Source organism: Pleurodeles waltl, chromosome 7 (genome assembly GCF_031143425.1).
Source record: "Pleurodeles waltl isolate 20211129_DDA chromosome 7, aPleWal1.hap1.20221129, whole genome shotgun sequence".
In the NCBI taxonomy this organism is placed as follows: domain Eukaryota; kingdom Metazoa; phylum Chordata; class Amphibia; order Caudata; family Salamandridae; genus Pleurodeles; species Pleurodeles waltl.
In genome coordinates this window covers 1,111,798,490-1,111,819,271 of record NC_090446.1, presented here as the reverse complement: position 1 = coordinate 1,111,819,271, position 20,782 = coordinate 1,111,798,490, and the positions used below count along the sequence as shown (strand labels likewise).

The following is a 20,782-nucleotide window of genomic DNA, read 5'->3' as shown; positions in this document are numbered from 1 at the left end:
GACTTGTTTAGATGATGATTAAATGGTTGAATTCTACATAATGGTCAACTATACTGTGAATGGATGCACTTGCTTTTTCTTTTCCTGCCTCACTGTATGTGTAAGTGTTTAAAAATGTAAATAAAAATTAAAAAAAGTGAGCTGATTATGGAGACTTTTAATTACTTATAGAGGATTTAGCACCTATAAATAGATAATGTGCTATTACACCAATAAAAAGAAATAATGACCAAGACTGCAACTGCATTGGTTATTTTTTTAAAGAAAATAGGCTTATGTTTTCCGTGCAAAAGTAAATTTCATTTCGAAGCCTTATGCAGTAAAACACAAGACAAATCATCCCTGACAAAATGATTTTACATATATAGTGGGCAGAGTGCATACAGTCTGGTGCTTTGGTGTTGTGTTGGGTTGTGTATACAGGAATTGATAATAGAAACAAAACGGCAAATTAAAAACAGAGCACAGAAGTTGCTGCCGGAGCATTATTTCTGTTTTCTAGCAATCTGCTGCTTTTCCAAAAGTAGAAGGCACAAATCGGACAGCATTTTCCGAAGGTCGTAAGTAACATTTTGCAAGCATTTTGTGTCACCCTTCAGAATTGTTCCTGTTGCAGCAGAATGTTTCAATGATGCTGGGCAGTTGTAGCTGTCGATTTCTTCAATAAGGTTGTTTGAAAAATCAGTGCACACAAAAAGAGAAGGATTTGTTTTTCAACGAAGCAGAAACGTACATTTGCACTCCAGAATGGTGGAAACTCAGCATGTCACTGTATGAAAACCATCAATGCCCAGGACTCTCTACTCTCTAAGGGGGGGACAGGAGACCAAGGAAACACAATATTCTTGATAGCCTGTGTCAAAGGAGAGCTTAGGTGGCTGATGTCTTTGAAAAATGGTTGCCAGATAGCCAGCCCCGTGGTGTTGGGGATACGAGGGAGGGACAAGAGCCACAGAGGAGCCCGTCCCATTCTGCCCTGAGTGATAAAGTCACCTATTGAGACCCTCCGTGACCTCAAACCAACAAGAGTCATATCACGAAGCATCCGAGCAGGACTGAACTGTCCGGCAAGTTCAAACAGAAAAACTGTAGACAGCTTTGGCAACCCCGACATAGGGAAATAGACCCAAAAACAAACAGAGGTCCAGACAGCATCGGGATGTGCAAATGGTTGGGCTGAATCAGTTGTAGGTGTTGCATGAATCTGAATCACATGCAACACTAGGCAAATGGGTTCTGGGTACAGCGGCCCAGCATAGACATTGCTCAGTGCCAAGGGTTCACAAGCAACAAGTAGAGAGAGTAGTCCTCCGCCAAGAAGATTTAGCAGGACCTCTGCTATGCAGCACAAGAATCCCAGCTGTCCCACCTAGGCCATCGAAGACAATGGGTGGGGCTCATTCAGTTTGTAGAGGACATTGAATTGGTTTCATAGGTTCGTATTCTTCATGTACCTTAATAGAAGCTTGTATGGCTATCCTCTAGGTGTGTGGGAGAGTAATGTGATTTGTGGTAAAATGAGTTATCTATTGCTGTGTTTGCAAACTTCATACCGCGCACCATGTTTGAAGGAGTTCATTGATACAGAGCCTTGATTGGAGAACATGATGGTTTAATTGGTAAAGTGTTTATTTGAAAATACATTGGTGCAGTCTACCTTTACTCATGCTGCTGTTCGCTTTTCAGGGACATTGGCACCTTGGATGAGTATGGTTACTGTAAAATAGTCGGGCGTAGTAAAGACATGATTATTCGAGGTGGAGAGAACATCTATCCAGCAGAGATTGAGCAGTTTCTACACACACACCCTAAGATTGATGAAGCACAGGTCTGTAAAAGCAAGGGTATTCATTTAACTTGTTTGTACATTTGGATCTACTCATTTATGTTCTGATGCTCGCCTGATGACCATGTTTCATGGTATAAAGTTGAATGACACACATATCAGACTATACTTGGGTTCACCAGTAGTTTGGTGCAAGATACACTGTGGAGATAGGAGCAGATTCATGCACCACACGTTCCTTGTATTGTATACATGCAATTGGGGGCGGATTGTGTGTGAACGTGGTTCTCTCTATACCATGACATGCGTCTTGGTGCATCCCAAGCTCATTACATGGTAAACCATGGTGGTGAAAACAGACTCAGTGCACCACACAGGTGTTGTATCATAAACCAGGCAGTCAGGTACAGCCTCAGTGGCACAGGAGTTCTTTGTATGATGAGCATACACGGTTCTTTTTATAGATTGTCATGCATTTAGGAGTTGGATCTTTGGATTTTATTCCCTGCTGTTATGGTCAGACTTAATGCACCAGGTGTTGTTTGTATAGAATGTCATGCAGAAAGAACAGAATAGAAGCAACCGCAGTTCGTTCTATACCATGTCCGACAGTCAGGAACAGGCTCTATTCTTCAGATTCTTTTAATGCTGTGGCATGTAATTCGGAACACACAAGATGCTCCAAGAGTTAATTTTGTTGTATGCCATGCATATATAACCAGTGCACCAGGAATTCTTTGTATTTTATGGACAGGTTCAGTCCATTGTATGTTATGGTTTTAGAACCAGACACAGTGCACTAGGAGTTCTTTGTATATTATAATTAATTTATTTATTGTTTAAACAGATTTATACAGTGCAGGATAGGTGTAATTGGCGTCAGAGAAGTGCACACAAATATAGATCCAACTCAGGCTGACATTGCAGGCATTAAAAGAGCTGCCTGCAGATATAATGTTGGTGGAAGGGCGGCCTGCATCTGTGGTGATGTAAAATTATGAAAAATAATTGTTTGTGGATGGAGTTTTCTGTAAATTGTGTAAAACTGGCTCTTCCTTCCAAGGTGGTTGGCATAGATGATGAGCGGATGGGAGAAGAGGTCTGTGCCTGTGTAAGGCTGAAAGAAGGCCAGGAATGCAAGGCTGAGGAAATCAGAGCTTTCTGCAAAGGAAAGGTAAGACGTTGACCTTCTTCAGCATCCCATATGCAGCTGAATCTTTTCTTGAAGTGCTAAATAAGACAACAGTTGCTTTCTTGTAACTTCACTTCTCTGGAACTGGTATATTTTGTAGATTTGCATGCTTGAATAGTTCCTGAACCCTCAGTAATCAATGTTAACACAGCAGTGTAGACACTGAAACAGCCATAGACTCTACATAGTCACTTGACCTAATTTGATGATCCCAACTTCAGCCAATCCTTTGAAGACACACACAGCTCCACTCCATCCCCGATGCTCAGCTTCTCAAATTCTTAAACATGTACAAATATGTACATATATGGATATATACATCTATGCCTCAACAGGGGAGGAGGAAGTGTTGCAGGTGAATCTAATAAAATATATAAATGTGGAAGAACTGTAGTAAAAAATAAGTAACTTTTTTGTTCTCCAGGATCAGATATTTTATAGATTCACATGCTTGAATTACAACTAGCAGTGCAGGAAGAAGTTCACCATAATTGAAGAAATTGCATAGCAGTGCCTGTCCAACTGCAGTCTCCGATATGAACTAGATGTTCAAGCAGTAGTGCTTTGTAAAGGTATGCACCAATGCCTATGTTGCAATTTTGCATATGTCTGTGAGTGGCACTCCTACAAACAGGACCTGGTGGCTGCCATGTCTCTTGGTGAAGTGCACTCCTAATTTGCATTGCATTTGTTCGTCAGCATTGAAATGGCAGAAGTGATGCATGAAGTAATCCATTGGGAAATACCTTGTTTTAAATTGGGGGCACATTTACCCTTGTTGCCAAATGCCACAGAGTTGGTCGGATTTGTGAAACTATTTGTTCTTTCTGTATAGAATTTCAAGCATTGTTATTGCACACTGCCCTTTCTGCAGGAGTGGATGACTGAGAAAAGAGTATTAGTTAATGAACTATTTCATGTATGTGAAATAAGAAAGGAAGGTTGGATTGGTGGTTAATATGATATTGTCCTTGGAAACATGTATTTAAACTTGAATTATTTCCACTCGCCTGGTGGAGGTTATCGCCAGTAGGAAAGGACATTTCCATGAAAGTGTCTGGAGAGATAAATAGGTTCGACAGTGTTTCATGTGAGGGCCCCAAAAATGAGTTCAGTTCCCAAGCAGGTGGTTGCTTTGACCATGGATCAAAAATTCTGAATAAGCCTTTTCATAAATTCTTTTATGTTCCTGGTAGAAAACAGAGAAGGTCTTGAAAGAGAGTGCTAATATCTGGCAATGGCTGCTAAGAGGACTCCTACCAAAGAGTACAAAGTGCCTGATTCAGCCAAATGAAGTAGGTATGGTAAGAAATATTTAGGATCCATCAGAAGCAGATTTAAGTTGTGCACTTTCTTCCCAGATACAAAAACCCTTCTAATAGAGAGTTTAATTTTGCTCATGGAATTAGGTCTTCCGTTCACAGAATTTGAAGACATTCAGGAGTCAAATTTGAAGATCCAACTCTTTCTGAAGCAGTCAAGTGAAGTGAGACTGTATTGCGACGTAGCACCTAGCCATTATCTTTTGATATGAGTTATGCTTCAGCATTGAATATCATTGGCTTGTACATCAATAATTCTCACATATCTGTGTACTAAAACTGTCTGACCCATTTTGCTTTCCGTAGAACCCAGGGAATCAATTGGGTTTGTGGAATATGGTAGGTGAATATTCCTGACTATGTTGAAAAGCATCCTGAGTGACTGGATACCACCACCTGCTTGCGACAAGTCAGCATTTTACTTTCTCTTGATTCGCAAAAACCTCTATATGTGGATTTACGCATCTTTGATGCAAGAGTTGTAACTGTATAACACTCTCTACCTCTTGTAATAGTCTCTTTCTTTTACTGTGAGGGAACCCACTGACACATTGCAAAGCTATGGTGTCGTAGTTGGACTCTCGCTCCTAGGCGAGTCTGCTGGTTTAGGGGAAACAGCACTTTTGTTTGTAGGCAATTGAGTCCTCCTACAACAAGTCGCTATTGTTGGCCCAACCCTCCCGGCTCACAAGCAGTACCTCACTAAAACCCCAAACAGTAAAAGGTGATTTCTGGCATCCTTACGCATGAACTCCAGATTAGACCTCTCAGGGACATTGTGGTGGAACAGAAGTTATCCTTTTCTTATGTTAGCAACAATTCTCAGTCACACACAGGTAATGAAGGAGATGCAGGAAAGTTTTCTGTATATTTATTGAAAAGACTGCAATCTACAATAAAATGCATGAGCTGCAACGTTTATGATAATGAACAATAAAAGAAGCATAATTGTGAAGATGAGAGTCGTGAATACAAAGACCGCCACCATCTTCCAATAAACATGAAATGTAAAATCCTTAGCATAGAGAACATAGGGGGTCATTCGGGCCACCGACGACGGGAGCACCGCCAACAGGCTGGCGGTGCTCCCACGAGCATTCTGACCGCGGCGGTTCAGCCGCGGTCAGAAGCGGCAAGTCGGCGGGCTCCCGCCGACTTACTGCTGCTCGGGGGAATCCTTCATGGCGGCGGAGCGCGCTCCGCCGCCATGAGGATTCTGACAGCCCCTACCGCCATCCTGTTCATGGCGGGAAACCCGCCATGAACAGGATGGCGGTAGGGGGTGCCGCGGGGCCCCTGGGGGCCCCTGCCGTGCCCATGCCAATGGCATGGGCACGGCAGGGGCCCCCGTAAGAGGGCCCCGCAAAGTATTTCAGTGTCTGCCTTGCAGACACTGAAATACGCGACGGGTGCAACTGCACCCGTCGCACCCCTGCAACTACGCCGGCTCAATTCTGAGCCGGCGTCCTCGTTGCAGGGGCATTTCCTCTGGGCCGGCGGGCGCTCTTTTGGAGAGCGCCCGCCGGCCCAGAGGAAATGTCTGAATGGCCGCCGCGGTCTTTTGACCGCGGTGCGGTCATTTGGCGGCGGTACTATGGCGGACGGCCTCCGCCGTCCGCCATAGTCAGAATCACCCCCATAATCTCTAACCTAATGAGAGCTAGGTATGATAAACCTAATCTGGCAGTACCATGTCCATTAGAAGCGCCCCCAATCCTCGTTACCTTGGAATGAGGTCTCTTGGTCAGACTTCATGGTGACACAAAGGCTGACTTCTGCAGCAAGGGGACATACAGTTTAGATGAAATCTGGCAAGAATCCCTCTAATTACCTTGTCCTTGTGAGATGTACTTATACAGATCATGTTGGACCCCGATGCAGGTATGTTCCAAAACAACTGATAAGGAGGCTGACTTGTGGCGGCAATTATATAAATAATACGCAACAGGTGTACATTATGTTCCTCTCACACGTAAGTGAGAAAGGGACATGATGTTAATACCTACGTACATCACTGATCAAAATGCTGCTAGTGACACCTTCTCCAAGTGTCACTGATAATGCAAATCAAAACATCTTTATAAAATATAAACAGCAGCCATCATAAAAGAAATAATAAAATAAATGGACTAAAACAGAGCAAGCTAAGTAGGTTAAAAGTCACTAGGTGACGGGGACACGTGCCTGCAAGCCAAAGGGCTAAGCTAAATCTCCTGAATCCCAGTAAAAATTAAATTGGATTCACCACAATGGCACATGCTCAACTGTCAGCATGACTCTGTTGTGCCTCTGTTGTTGTGATTCCTATGACATAAATTTGGGATATCATTCCTGCATGCTTCACAAGATAGTTTAGTGTCATACCGTCTGTTCTTACCGGCATCTCTTGATTTGCAAGAATTCTCTTAATGTAATTGTTTCTGCTCTCAGTTCTAGTACATTTATTCGAAGCAACAGTTTCTTTTAAGTGCAAGAGTCTGGTTTTTCCTAGGTCTTGATGATGAGCACCCAGCTGTTCAGATTGGCATCTGGTGTCACATGCACTTGTGGATTTTTAAAATATCTCTTCCATTATCCACCACCGTAGAGCTTTCTCCATGGCAGGAGTTACCATTTGTTCCAGTGATTCATACTTATGGCCATGATCTACTCACAAGCATCATGAAGATACTAAAAGGAAAGTTAGAAGACATCATCCCTTGTAGCATTTGCCTGCTGCAACTTGGATTTGTGTATCAATATGCTGGGGTAAGCGCATCTGTCAGAAGCCTCTTTCTTGTGAGGGAAACACCTTCCGAGTTTCCAGAATAAATCTGTGCTGCTAGAACCAGCATCTCAGTTGCAGGGATAAAAGCAGATTTCACCATGTCCAGAGCCAAATCGAGCTCATGTAACAGATTGAGAGCTCAATGAGTTGCATCATGTGCCTCATGTTTTGTAGCCTGCCTAGATGAGCCAGTTGCCAAGTAATGGATGTCTTGCACCCCAAGATGATCTGAATGTGCTGCTTCAGGTGATATGCATTTTGTACAGACTCATGGACTTCTGTTGAGGTCCATTGGAAGGGAAGAATGGTCTTGAACTGATAATTCTGTCCTTTGACCATGAACCTTAGATATTTGTTTCCAAACGTGGAATATGTGGCCTCTAGGTCTATGAATACAAAATAATCCCCTCCATTTTTGGATTAAAGTATATCCAACTATGTCTCCATCTTGAAACCTTGTTTCTTGATGAATTTGTGGAGCAATCTTTTTCTAAAATAGGGCTCCATTTCCTGATTTTAGTCTTGATAAGGAAGATTCTTGAATGCAACCTTGATTTCGCTGGGCCTTTGGAACTAGCTGTACTGTATTCTTGGAGAGGAGTCCTATGATTTCTTCCTGCAAGGTTTCTAGATAGAAAGAAATTCTATTGGAAGTATTTGCCGGACTATATACAGAAGTCAACTGTCTGAGGTGGTGTTGCCCCACGCCAGGAGGAACACCAGTATCTCCCCCCCTAGCAGTGTGGATGTGCGAGGGGATGGGGAAGCAACAGAGTTAAGTTTTGCAAGCTTAGTCTTAGCCTCTGTTATGAGAGGCTCTTTGCCCTTTTCTTTGTTGCCTACTGGATGACTTATGGTGCTTTCCATATTGTGAGTAAAGTTGTCCTTTATCCCCATACTAACTTTGTTTGTAATGAGCTTAGATTAGATAGGATTGTTGGTAATCTCGTTTTTGGCCATAGTATTCCCTTCATTGGTAGTTTTGTTGTTTTTGAAAAGTGCCCAAAGAAAGGTTGTGTCAGTATCAGCCTTGATGGCTTGCAAGGCCTCCTCCACACATTGAAAAAACAGATGCTCTCCATCGGGGGCATATCTAATGCCTCAGACTGCACCCTAGGTCGAAGCGATGTGCTGCAAAGCCAGTAGATGTGCTTCTGTTGACAACTGGCATTAGGCAGTGTTAGATGCATTTAAAAAGGTATAAGTAAGAGCGGACAATTCAAATTTTCTTTCCTTCAAAATAACCTTTTCTAGGGACTGGCAGTTGTCTGGCAGTTTGTCCATGAGGACAAAGCTGTTGTGCCTTAATTCTCTAGCTTATTATACTGTGGTTCAGGTATTAGCAGTCTTTGTCAGTGTTGCTACAAATACTCTAATATGCTTGCCTATTGTGTCCACTTGTGGGGTCCGCTTGATGTCCTTCCCCATTTGGGCATAATGTGCATGGAGCTGTACTGTTGCATGATTGATGTTGCACCACAGTTGAGATGACCAAATAATTCTTAAGTTGATTAAAGTAACTGGCAGCAGTTATATCAGGAAACTTACACTTTTTCTCTGCCTGAGCCATGGCTGTTGAGATTGTAGCTTGATTCCACATATAAGTTAGACTTTCTTGCTAACAGAAGTCTATCATATGAACAGATCTGATGGATTTCCTAGCGTTATCTTTAAAATAAAAAACACACTTGTCTACTTCTAGCTTTACTCTGAAGCTGAGAATTGTCAGGAACTGTATTCTGATGAGTTCTTTCTAAAGGGATTTATGCATCCCACATAGACATATGGCCATTCAGAAAGAATATGTTGCATCACCCTGATCAGTATCATCTTCCTAACTTCTTTTACCATCGGAATCTAGGGAATTGTCATCTGTGTCTTAAGGATGTTCAGACAATGGCCCAAATAGGATTGGCTGGGTAAGGAATGAACATTTGAGGAGGGACAATGACAGGGTTAGATTTTGGAGACGATGACAGTGGAAACTGAGGAGTCACAGGTGGCAGTACCATTGACACTGATGGTTGCGGTGCCTATGGAGGCCGTCTTCCTTAAAACGTATTCTTCAATGAGTCCCAAAGCTTTGCTGACACTTGGACTATCGGTGGAGCTGATAACATTTATAGGTCTCTATAGCTCCATCTATTGCCGTGCTGGTATAGATAGGTTTCTTCATGCTGAAAGTCATCATCATGAATGCATTAAATGTACATATCCTGATGAGTTTGTGCTAAAACAAATCATACTGACTCATCATCTTCATCTGAGTAAACATGCATTAAATCCTCCTCCTGTGTTTCCTTGAGTATGGAGAAAAGGAACTCATTATTTAGTAGTCTCGATGGGGTTTCCAACATTATTAACATTTGATCAATAAACAATTAGTCAGGAATGGTTCACACTAAAGAACTGCTCTGCAAGGGTATAGTAGTTTTGTTGACGGTGTCAGTATCCTTGTTGAGGAAGCTACAGTTTTCAGAGATATTGCCAACAGTAGATTTGATAGTGCTGATGGCATCTCTGGTGCCACCATGATCATTAATGTGTTTGTAAAAAGCTAATTTTTTACAGATTGTCATCACCAGCATTCAGGTCATTGTGAAGTTCATGCTGGTAGTCGAAGGAGTCTTGATCATAGTGGATGTGGTCTTCTTTGCTATTGATACGATTTTTCTTGCCATCAGTGAAGTCTCATTCACCACACAAGGGGGCTCGTTCATCATCAGCAACAGTGGTGCTGACAGTCATTTCCTTGTTGACAAGACTGCTGATGACGAAGTGTGCATGATCATTAGTGTGCGGCTGAAGAAGATGTTGCTGTTGAAGAAGGTTTGAGAGACCCCTCCGAAAGAGCCATGCTTGATCCACTGCTGGTCTTTAGGATCTTGGTTCTGTTAGGAGGCTTGTCATCCTCACCAAAAGTTGGTCCTCAGAGGCAGAGCCAAAGGACACCTTACTGATTGAGGATGAATTGACAGGATCTTTCGAGGCAGGAGCTAATGTTCACTCCTTGGTCTTAGCAGTGGTCTGTAGGGGAGGGCACCTGACAGATTCACCACCAGGTGCCTTAAGTGCTGTTAAGAGCGTTCCCTTTCTATCGTGGAATGTCCTGCAGCTGAACTACTTGCAAATGGAGCATTTCCTCACCAAATCTACATACTCTTTGCTGGCTCCCCAATAATCACAAGAGTATAAAAGTCTTTTTTTTCAAGATGTTGTCTGTCCTGATGACAGTTTGAGGTCTCTAGGATGAGCCCACCCAACTACAAAAAGGAGCTTAGAATGCTGAAGGATAAACAGAACAGAGACAAAAATTAGAATTCTTCTCCATTCAGTAGATGATGTTTGGTGGGATAGCTATCCCCACACATAGCTCTCCTCCTTTTGTAGCTGGGCTTGGGTCCAGCCTTAGCAACGTTAACTATGAAAAATCCAACGGTGAAGAAAACTTGTCACAGTTGCTTGCCAGAGTTTGTTTACCTGGCCTTTTTTATGTACCTCCAACATTCTGTTCTGTTTCAAGGGTCCTGGAAGGCAAGAAAGAGTTTGTGTGGTCAGTGCATAAGGGCTCTAAAAGCTTACACAAATCTAGCATAAAAAGAAGTACACGTATTCCATTTATTAATTTAATCTCCTGCCCTTTATTTCCCTGCTTTTTCGTGTTTTACCTGGTTTGCAAAGAGGTGCTTCTTAATGGCCTGTAGATTCTTGGATTGTTTAATTCAGTGTCAACAAGTGTCATTCATGTGAGATGGATAAAGCCCCTGGATTTTCCACTTAAAGTCAGGAAAAGTTGGAAATAGACACTTTAAGCCATAAAGATAGATATGTCATCTCACTACTGAAATTTCTTGTGAAGAGCAGATCATTAACAGGAGAAAATACAATACAGCACAAAGGTAATCCTGTTTTTCAAATTCTAAAGTGCCCCAACTAAAAAGGTGGAAAGATAGGTTTGATGATGTTTCAGGAATTATAGGAGGCGTTGCCTATTGGCACCTACTCACTAGATTTGGTTTTAAATTGCTGCTTTATATCAGCTAAAATGTGTTTCATTCCCTTGGAGCTTTCTCAGGGATTTTTGGCTTTGTTTTCTTTTTAACTCGTGACAATGGCTGCCATATCATTACAAAAATCTCGTGTTCTTTTAATATGCTGTGACATTTCCCTTTTTCATTCAAATCTTCGTTTATGTCCCCCAAAGTTGGTATTACTGTATAGAAGGGGGCCTACTTAAGAGCATTGGCATTGGACTTGAATGTCTTGCTCTAGGCTTGGCTAGTTGGAAAATTGCCTATATAATAGTTAATATGCTCACCATGCTCTTCTTTTAGTAGTTCTCTGCATGGTTTTTATAAATGAGTTGAAACAGTAGCATGCTTGGTCCTCTTTCGTTACTAACAGCCAGAGCTTTTTTATACTGTTTTTGTAATTCTACTCTGCTTCTGTAGCTCATGTTCAGAACCAAAATATGATAAGCTCTCAAGGTATGTATTTATGTAATCTATAATGTGCAAACATAGTTAACCTGTACTCCACTCTAAGCCACTCCACTCTCCGACGCGCTACTCCACTCTACGACACGCCACTCCACTATGACATGCCACTCTACTCTGAGATGACACTCCAAATCCCTCCACTGTACGCAACACCACTCCACTCGACGACACATGACTCTACTGTATGACACTCCACTCTACGACAGGTTAGTCCACTTTACTACATGCCACTCCACTCTGACACTCTGTGACACCCATCTCTATTACACACCTCTCCACTCTACTGTGTGCCATGTCTACCCCACTCTACAACACTCCACTCTATTACAAGCCACTCCACTCTACAGCATGCCACTCCACTCTACAAAACACCACTCCCCTCTACAATATGACCTCCACTCTACGATACACCCTCCACTCTGACATGCCACTTCACTCTGACACTCCACTTTATGATACTCTTCCCCACTGTGCGACAGTCAACAACACTCCACTCTACGACACTCTACTATGCTCTCTGCCACTTTATGACACTCTACTCAACACACTTCAGGTGATGCCATACCACTGTACGACACACCACACCACTCCACTCCACTCTACGACACACCACAATGATACTCCACTTTACTACAGTGTCCTCCACACTACTAAACGACACTTGTCTCATTAACTCTCCACTGTACGACACTCTACTCCACTCTGTGCCACAACACTCTACTCAAGGTGCGTCAGTCAATGCCACTCCACTGTACAACACACCGCACTACTTTACAAAATCACACTCCACTTTATGACATGCCACTCCATTTTAGGCCACTTCACTCTGCGCCCTCCAATCTAAGGCACTCTGACACACCACTCTATGAAACGCCACTCCACGGTGCTTGAGGACGCCACTCCACGCCACTCCATTCTAACCCAGAACACTCTACGAGATGACACTCCACTGTACGCCACTCGACTGTACACCGCTCCACTCTTTGCCACTAAATTCTACGCCACTGTACAATACTCTGCTCCACTCTTTGACACTCTTTGTGCAACTCCCTCTATGCCACTTTACTTCACTCTACTCTGACACACTACTCTACTCCACTGTACTCCACTCTACACCTCACTATGCTACTCCACTCTATGCCACTCCACTGCAGCACACTCTACAACACTCTGTGCCACTCCACTCTACTGCATTCTTCAACAGTCCACACTACCACACTCTCCTCCACTCTACTGGACGTCACTCCATTTTAAGACTCTCTAAAAAACTGTACTCCATTCTATGCCACTCCACCCTACAACACTCTAATCCACTCTATGCCATTCTACAGCACTCTACTCAACGACACTCCACTCTGTGACACACCACTCTATGACATGCTACTCAACTCCCCTCCACTCTAACACACTCTTCAAAACACTACTCTATGATGTGCCACTCCATTCTACTCTGACACACCACTCCACTCTCCTCTATGATATCATACTCTACACAACTTCACTGTACGCCTCTACCCCACCCCACCCCACTCCACTCTAGGCCACAACACTCTACTCCATCCTGTGCTATTCTGCCACACTCTACTCAACGACACCACCCTCCACTCTTCTCTGACAATGTACTCCACTCTAAATGTAATCAGATATCACTGTAGTAGTCTATTATCAACTTACCATTTACTATAAAGCCACCCTAAGGCACCTGTTTGACTTACTTTATACTAATCATTTATGTCTATTTTAATTATTCTGATACCTAATAAAATACGGTTAAATTTGGTACAGTCTTTTATACTTTGAGATATTTAGTTAGTTCTGAAAATAACGTTTTTATTTTCTTTTTTAAAGATTTTTTTATGGAAGTTTTTATATATTTTTTCAAATGTTAAGATGACCAACCAACAAAAAAAATCTTAACAGCAAACAGGAGGACACTAGTGAGCCATGACCAGCTCCTGAAGTATGGTCATAACCCTCTCTCTCGCTACATGACAGTATGGCTTGATCATTTCTCTATATATTCTCAACAGATGGGTTGGCACTGATGTACTAGGAGCATGTACTGATACAGGGACAGATGCATTGGCTGGTGGTTTAGGGGAAGATGTAGTGGAAGAAGTTGAAGGTACTACTAAAGGGACAGACGCAGCCAGGGCCAGTCCTAGGAAGTTTGGGGCCCCAGGCAGAGAGGAAATGTGTGAGGCCCCCCTAATTTGCATACAGCGTGAAATCACAGAAAATGGCATCATGGGAAGGACCATCAGTTGACTATTGTTGCCTGACTTTGCAAGAAGCAATTTTCTTGGTGTGAATATCAGTAAATCAAAAACATAAATATTAACAGTAATAAAAGAAGTACATATATATTACATTTCAGTTAACTGGAAATACATTATATTAGTGACTCTGGTTGATAAGGTTTAGCCTAGGTCTCTCCAAAGCTTATAAATTCAATCAAATGCTAATTTGTTTCCAGATTACACATCTGTATTTTGTTTATTTATATAGTGCAAAACAAGCAGAAAGGCTGCAAAGCACTCTAGAGTGCCAACAGTCAACATGTGGTTGGAGGGGTAGATGGTTTATGTATTGTGACCGAATCACAATTTAGTTTCTTTTTTTAAAGTTGAGCATTCACTGTTTTCTAAATTGGAGCTGACACTGGGCTGTCCAGATGGATAAGGGAATATCATTCCAGATTTTGGGCCATAGATGGGAAAGGCCTTTTTCTTGTATTTTCTCTTTTTAGTATCTCTTCTTCATCTTCTTTATGAAGGTGTCCTCACTGTGGGTGTGTGGCAAGCCACAGGCGATGGTAAGCTTGTCAGCCAAGAAGGCAAAGTGTCAGTCATGTAGTGCAAACCTAACCAAAAGCAGTAGAGCACTGTACAGGGTCAATGACAAACATAAAGTCAAGGAGTGATGGGAAAGATAGCTGGTTTGTGAGATGTTAACGCATTGTGATAGCTTTGCAGATAATGGAGCTGAGCATGAAGATGGTGAAGGCCAGCAAGGAGGACCTGTGGAGATCCATCACAGTGTTATGATGTGGTCATATTTCTTTATGCCCTAGTTAGGTGTTCTGCAGCATGTAAAATGTCATTAAGGGGCCAGTGTGGATTAAAATTTCAAGATGGTTTTCCAGACACCCAGTGAAATATAGGGGATGTACAAGAAAGATATGAAAGCAAATAGAACAGTTGAAAATAGCTTGCCCTCTATTAAAGCCATCATGGTAGTCACTGAAAAACACCAGAAATCACCAGAATGCAATCATAAGTAGGCTATAATGGTTTAATGTCATGTGCCATGAGCCATGGCTACAACACCCCTATTAACACCCTCTGAAGCCTTTAAATGTTCTGATACTAATAATTAGTGTACACTTACATAGCTCCAGAGTGCATTTATTTTCTAAATTAGTATGAGGCAGATTCAGTGAATAGATTTGAGATACATCTGCTCTCATTTGGTTTCTCCCAATTTTGAACAAAACTTAGAAAGCATGTTTAAATGCAATTAAATAATGCTGCGAGCCAGGCCTTCTAACCAGTCCATTTGCTCGGGCCTCACAAGGATAGACTATGGCTGCAAGGTCCATGGGAGAGAGGCCAGGTCTCTAGGCGTGTGTCTGGTAAGTATTTTACCATCATAGATAGTTTTTGCATGTCTAAAATAGAGCTTTGACTGCACACAAATGCAAATTGTGAGCGACATATTTAGAAAAAGAACTTTGGTATTCAAACAGAATGAAATAGTCTTAAGCTTTGAAACACCAGTAATGAATGTCAGTACCTATCACACATACTGTCCAGTAAGAACCCACTACCACAGGACCTGGTCCAACTGGTATGTTTTAACCATTGAACTAGGATATTTGACACCTAATCTCAGTTATGATGGAAATAATCACCATGTTTTAAAGCAGCGGGCCCATAACAGAGTGGCAGTTCCCTGGGAGGGGTAGCTCCTTCATCTTGCCATCAGAATCACTGACACTTCAGTTGTGGTTTAGTGGACTAGTTGGAGATATGGAACTAGGAGACACACGTTTCGATCCTGGATTCCCATTTGGCCAAATTGTGTGCTCTTGGGCAATCACTTTTCTGAATTTAATACCAGGGCCACTGGATTTATGCAATTGTGCAGCTGCTGCAATTTTCACATAATTATAGATTTGCCACATAATCCGTTTATTACTGCATAATCTGCAGGCTTTAACAAAAACAATTTTTGTTTCTAGCTCAAATTATTCAAACGTTCCTGACATGTTGCCATGCAGCTAAAGATCCTTTGTAAAGCTAGATTAGTTACCTTTGTTTTGCTTATTGCTATGGATGTTAAACTGGTACAGAGTTAGTGCATCAATACCCAGGCAGTGTTAACAAGTGCAAAAATGACAATATAGTGAAGTAATACTATTATAAAATGTGCTAAATTATGCTGCCTAATATGCCTTTTCTTGGGGCATAATTTACACATCCCTGCTGCATAATTTGACGCTCCCCTGCCACATAATTTCAGTGGCCCTGCTAATTGCTCTGCTGCTCCCTTTTTGACAAGTTTGGGAATACTGTGATTCATTATAAAAACCTCTAGTCCACCACCAATATTTTTAAAACTGTATTAATATTTACTGAGAGGAAGGAGGTACCCAGTTATATGTAATAGTCACCTAAATGCAGGACAGTGGTAAATATTTTTCCTTACCCCTTTTTTAGTAGTATTTTAATTTTATTTAAACAGAAAAGCAAAACATGAGGCACACCATATGAGCACGGCGTTTACATCATACAGTTATGGAATTGAAGACTTTATTCAGTGTTCAGCAATGCTTGAGTCCGTTTTGGGTCGGCATCAATTGAGGATGGGTTCTCTGCGAGTCTACAAGAGTTATAGATTTGACAGTGTTGTCAGTGGGATGGTGCACCATTGGTCTTTCAGGAATTTAAACTGGGTAGAACTGGGAGGGGTTCGGAGGCTATGTAAATTGTCCTTGGCTTGCCACACTAATATGAATGGTGTGATGTATCCTATTTTTGAGTAATGAGGATGAGAGTGGGGGGCACCCAGTCGAGGGGCATTTATTCAGAACTCCCTCCAGGCCTCCGCAGGGGAGAGGGGAGTGCTAGCGATACGAAGTGGGAACACACATGTGCTTGAAGATACCTAGGGAGCAGGCTTCCCATGTTTGAAGGCCTGGTAATTCTGTCACTTCCCTTAATGTGTTTGTGGACCGTGGTCCAGTACTGATGCAATGTCAGACAGGCCCACAGCATGTGGCTGAGATCTGCGCTAAGTTGGGGGCAATGCAGGCATGTGAGTTGTGCTGTGGGGTAGTATCTATTAATTCGGGCTGGAGTAAGGTACACCCTGTGAAGAAGATGGAATTGAATGTTCTTGCAGCGTGAGTTACGGGAGACTCTCTTGGGGTAAGACAGCGCTATTTGTCATTCCTTGTCCCTCAATTCCCTGCCTAGGTCCACCTCCCACCGGCGTAAGAGTGGGGTCAAGTGGCTGTATGAATGTCTCTTGTCGCCTGGTGTCCATGGTGTATATAGCCTGTATAACAGGGTGTGGTGGTCCTTCAGTGTATATAGTGTCAGCATGTAGGTACGCCTTTGTTGGTAGGTGAGGAATTGCCAGGTTGCAAGGGTGTCATCTGTGGTGAGCTGGTCAAATGTGAGAAATTTGCCATCAGTGTAAAGGTCCCCTTTGATGCAAGGGGTGTGCGCTTTCCATGGTGTTAGTGTGCATGTTGTGTAATAACCTGGGAAGCGGGGAAGACCCACCATTGGGATGTTAGGCGCATAGCATGGTCTGTCTCGGGAGAGTCGGTGGATACGTAGCATACAGGTTCATGCTATTGCGATCTGGAGGAGCCAGGGGGAGGTGGATGTCAACCTGGCAAAGAGTAGCTGGCGCAACGTGATCATGTCTAGGGTGCCACGTGGGCCTGTGGCCTCACTCATGGATTGGCCGGCTGTCCAGCATGACAGTCATTGTCTTTGCACTGCTAAAAAGTAGGCCTCAAAAGGAGGGGGCTCTTAGTCCACCCCGGTCTGATGAGAGTTGCAGTTTTGAGAGGGCTACTCTGTGTTATTGCGTCCCCCTGATCAGGGAGCCCAACAGCGTGTCTAGCTCTCTGAATAAGGCACGAGGGGGAACAAGTGGGAGATTCCCGAAGAAATATAACAGCTTAGGGAGGATAAGCATCTAAATAATAATCGCTATCCTACTAATGGGGGCAAGGGAAGAGACTGTCAGAATGTCATCTGTGCCCTGATGCCTTCAAGCGCCTTACAAAGGTTACCCTCATGTAGGTCCGTAGCCAAGTGGTAAAGCCAGATTCCCAGGTAACGGACCGCCTCTGGGCTCCATTGGAGATGCTTGTGGCCCAGTACAACATCATGGTGCAGAGCTCCCGGGTGTAAAGGGTAGATCATGTATTTGGCCCAGTTGATAGGGAGGCCGGAGACTTCTGCAAATTCCCCTAAAATGTTGTGTAGTGGGATGAAGGGCATTCGTGTACATCTAAGGTACACAAGCATGTTATCTGCATATAGGGAAACCCAAGTGTACCCTGTCTGACAATGGGATGCCCCAATGTTTGCCCTCCTCTTGTAGACAGATTACCAAGGGTTCCATTGCCAGAGCAAATAACAGGGGAGGTAGTGGGCAGCCCTACTGCGTGCCCCGTTGGATTGGGAACAAATCAGAGACTAGGGACCGTAAGTGTACCTGGAGGAAGCATCGCTGTACAGAAGACAAGTATGTGCCAGGAGACGCTTCCCGATTCCCATGCAGGCCAATAACTGGAACAGATAGTTCCAGAAAGCGTGTTGAATGCTTTCTCCATGTCTAGGATGAGCGCCGCGGCATGGGGGAAGGAGTCTCATTCCTGGACATGGAACAAGTAGCAAAGATTTTGTAAGGTGTTCTGCCTGGGGATGAAACCATTTTGGTCCCCATGTACTAGCATAGGGACAATTGGTATAAGGGACCCGCTAGGATTTTACCTAGTATGTTATTGTCCGCTCCTAATATGGCTGTTGGTTGATAGGAGCTTAACAAGGCAGGATGTCGGTTGGGTTTAAAAATGGGGATTTGTTGCTCTCTAAGTCTTTAATGGCCTGAAGGACCTCCTGGACCATGATTGGGGTATCTAGTTCTGTCCTGTTGGCCGCTATGCACGGGAGGTCGATCTGTGACAGATAGTCTGTGAGGTCCGTTGGGGAGACTGCAGTTGGGGCTTTCTGTATATGTGAATAGTATTGGGTGAATTCTTGGAGTAACGCTTCTTGACCGCTGAGTATCTCCCCAGTCCAGGAGCGTAGCTCCGTGATCGGTGGGGTGGTCGATACCTTCCACGTCAGCCAAGCCAGAAGCCCTCCGGCTTTGTTACCTTCCTGGTGGGTCATGGCCACTTATGGTGTAAAGTTGAAACACCGGAGGCGCTCCAGCTGAGATGTGAGGACCTCTTTTGCTTGGATGTGCTGTGCAGTTATGTCTGTGCGAGCCTCGGGGGCCAACAAGGAAGGCCAATTGCATCTCAGCTTTTATCTCGCACTCCATTGTCCTGCGGACACCTGATATTTCTTTAATTCATAAGCCTCACTTGACAACCTTGAAGTTGTCCCACTCTGTGGCTCAGCTCCCAGAGGAGTTCTGATTATCTATGAAGTATTGATGTATGTGGGTGACTTGAGCGTCGCAAAATGTGGGGTCATCTAGTGTGTCGCATTGGAGGTGCCAGAGGCAGACCGGGGGTTGTGGAGGTGACCAACTCATGTCCACTATATGTGCTGCTTGATCCGCCACAATTCTGCCTAGATAGTCAGACTGCCTCACTGTGGGAAGTATTGTACTGGAGCACAAAACACAATCCAGACTGACATAAAGCTGCTGGGGAGCAGAATAAAAAGAGTAAAGTATATCTGTAGGAAATAGTGTGTGCCATATGTCCATAAGGGACCAGTGCTCAGCCCTTGCTCTGCGATGTGCCGCTTGACGGCATGGGAGAGTGCAGGGAAGGGGGAGGATGGGGTCTGTCTAGAGTTGTATCCAGAACACTATGGTAGTCACCCCCTAGGAGCCACGGAAGGTGTGTCTTATGAGTCAGGAGTTCTGACAGCCTTTCCCAGAGGAGGTGTTGGTGGATGTTGGGGGCATAGATGCTGCCTATCTGTAATGGCTTGCCATTTAGTCTGCGCTCTAGCAGTACAAATTGACCTCTGTCAATCGTAATCTCCGTTTCCTGAAAGGGGAGGCCTGGTCTCACCCAGATCAATGCCCCACGTGCATATAGAGTACGTAGTGGCATGGATGGTCCCTCGCCAACGGCGGCACAGTCTTTGCAGTTCTTCTGCAGAGGCATGTGTCTCTTGCAAGTGTATTATGTTGACAGTTTGGCAGCATACATATGAGTAGACCGTATATCCTTTCCTCACTAATTACATACCTCTCATATTGAGTGTAACTAATCGGATGCTCGAGGGTGTTTGCATGTGTAATTCATGTAAAGGGGGGGGACCAGGGCCCATCTGTCCTAGGACCTATGCCCGGCCCTGCTAGCGAAGCCATTCGGTGTCAGTGTGAGGGGTTCTCAGTGTGCAGCCACTATAAGGGGGGGGAATCGTGTTGAGGAAGTGGAGTTATGCATGGGATACAAATAACATGGAGAGCACTTCGCAACAGGTGGAATGCCCAAACTGTAGATGTACAGAGCCAACTGCCCTTGTAGGGGGTTGAAGTGGCTTAGATAGAAGAACGGGTCAGCTCGTAAGCCATTTATGTGTCTACATGTATTCATAGAGATGGTGCAGTCGTAGCTAGTGTGTCAGAAGAGCAGGTTGTCAGTCTCCTTTGGGATCTGGACTGTTCGTCTATGTAGTGAAAGCTGCTGACTGGGCAGGTCGCAGTACTGTGGATATTAGGGAACACAGCATAGTGTTCACTATATTAATTGTTTAGTAAGCGGTGACTGAGTGTTTTTCCCTCCATCCACTGGATGTCAGTTCATTTACGCCTTTGTGAGGAAGTTATAGAGCTCACTAGTAGTGGGTGAGAGTCATAAAATCAGGCCATCTGCTGTTTGTGGCGTGACAGTGGAAATCGCTTGTGAATCTTGAGACATAGTGATCAAGTCCCTTGAGACTTCATCTGAGAAGAGATTGGGTCTTGTGTCTCCGTCTATGGAGGCAGTTGCAATGCCCA

At 43.7% G+C, this 20,782-nt stretch overlaps 1 protein-coding gene across 1 annotated transcript in view; it reads left to right on the top strand.

Moving 5' to 3' along the window:
• The window catches only part of ACSF2 (acyl-CoA synthetase family member 2), a 599,164-nt gene that overhangs the window by 535,668 nt on the left and 42,714 nt on the right, over window positions 1–20,782 (top strand). Inside the window, exons 13-14 of the mRNA XM_069200070.1 lie at window positions 1,687–1,828; window positions 2,850–2,960. Coding sequence (XP_069056171.1) covers window positions 1,687–1,828; window positions 2,850–2,960 — 253 coding nt within the window. The remainder of the gene's footprint in view (window positions 1–1,686; window positions 1,829–2,849; window positions 2,961–20,782) is intronic.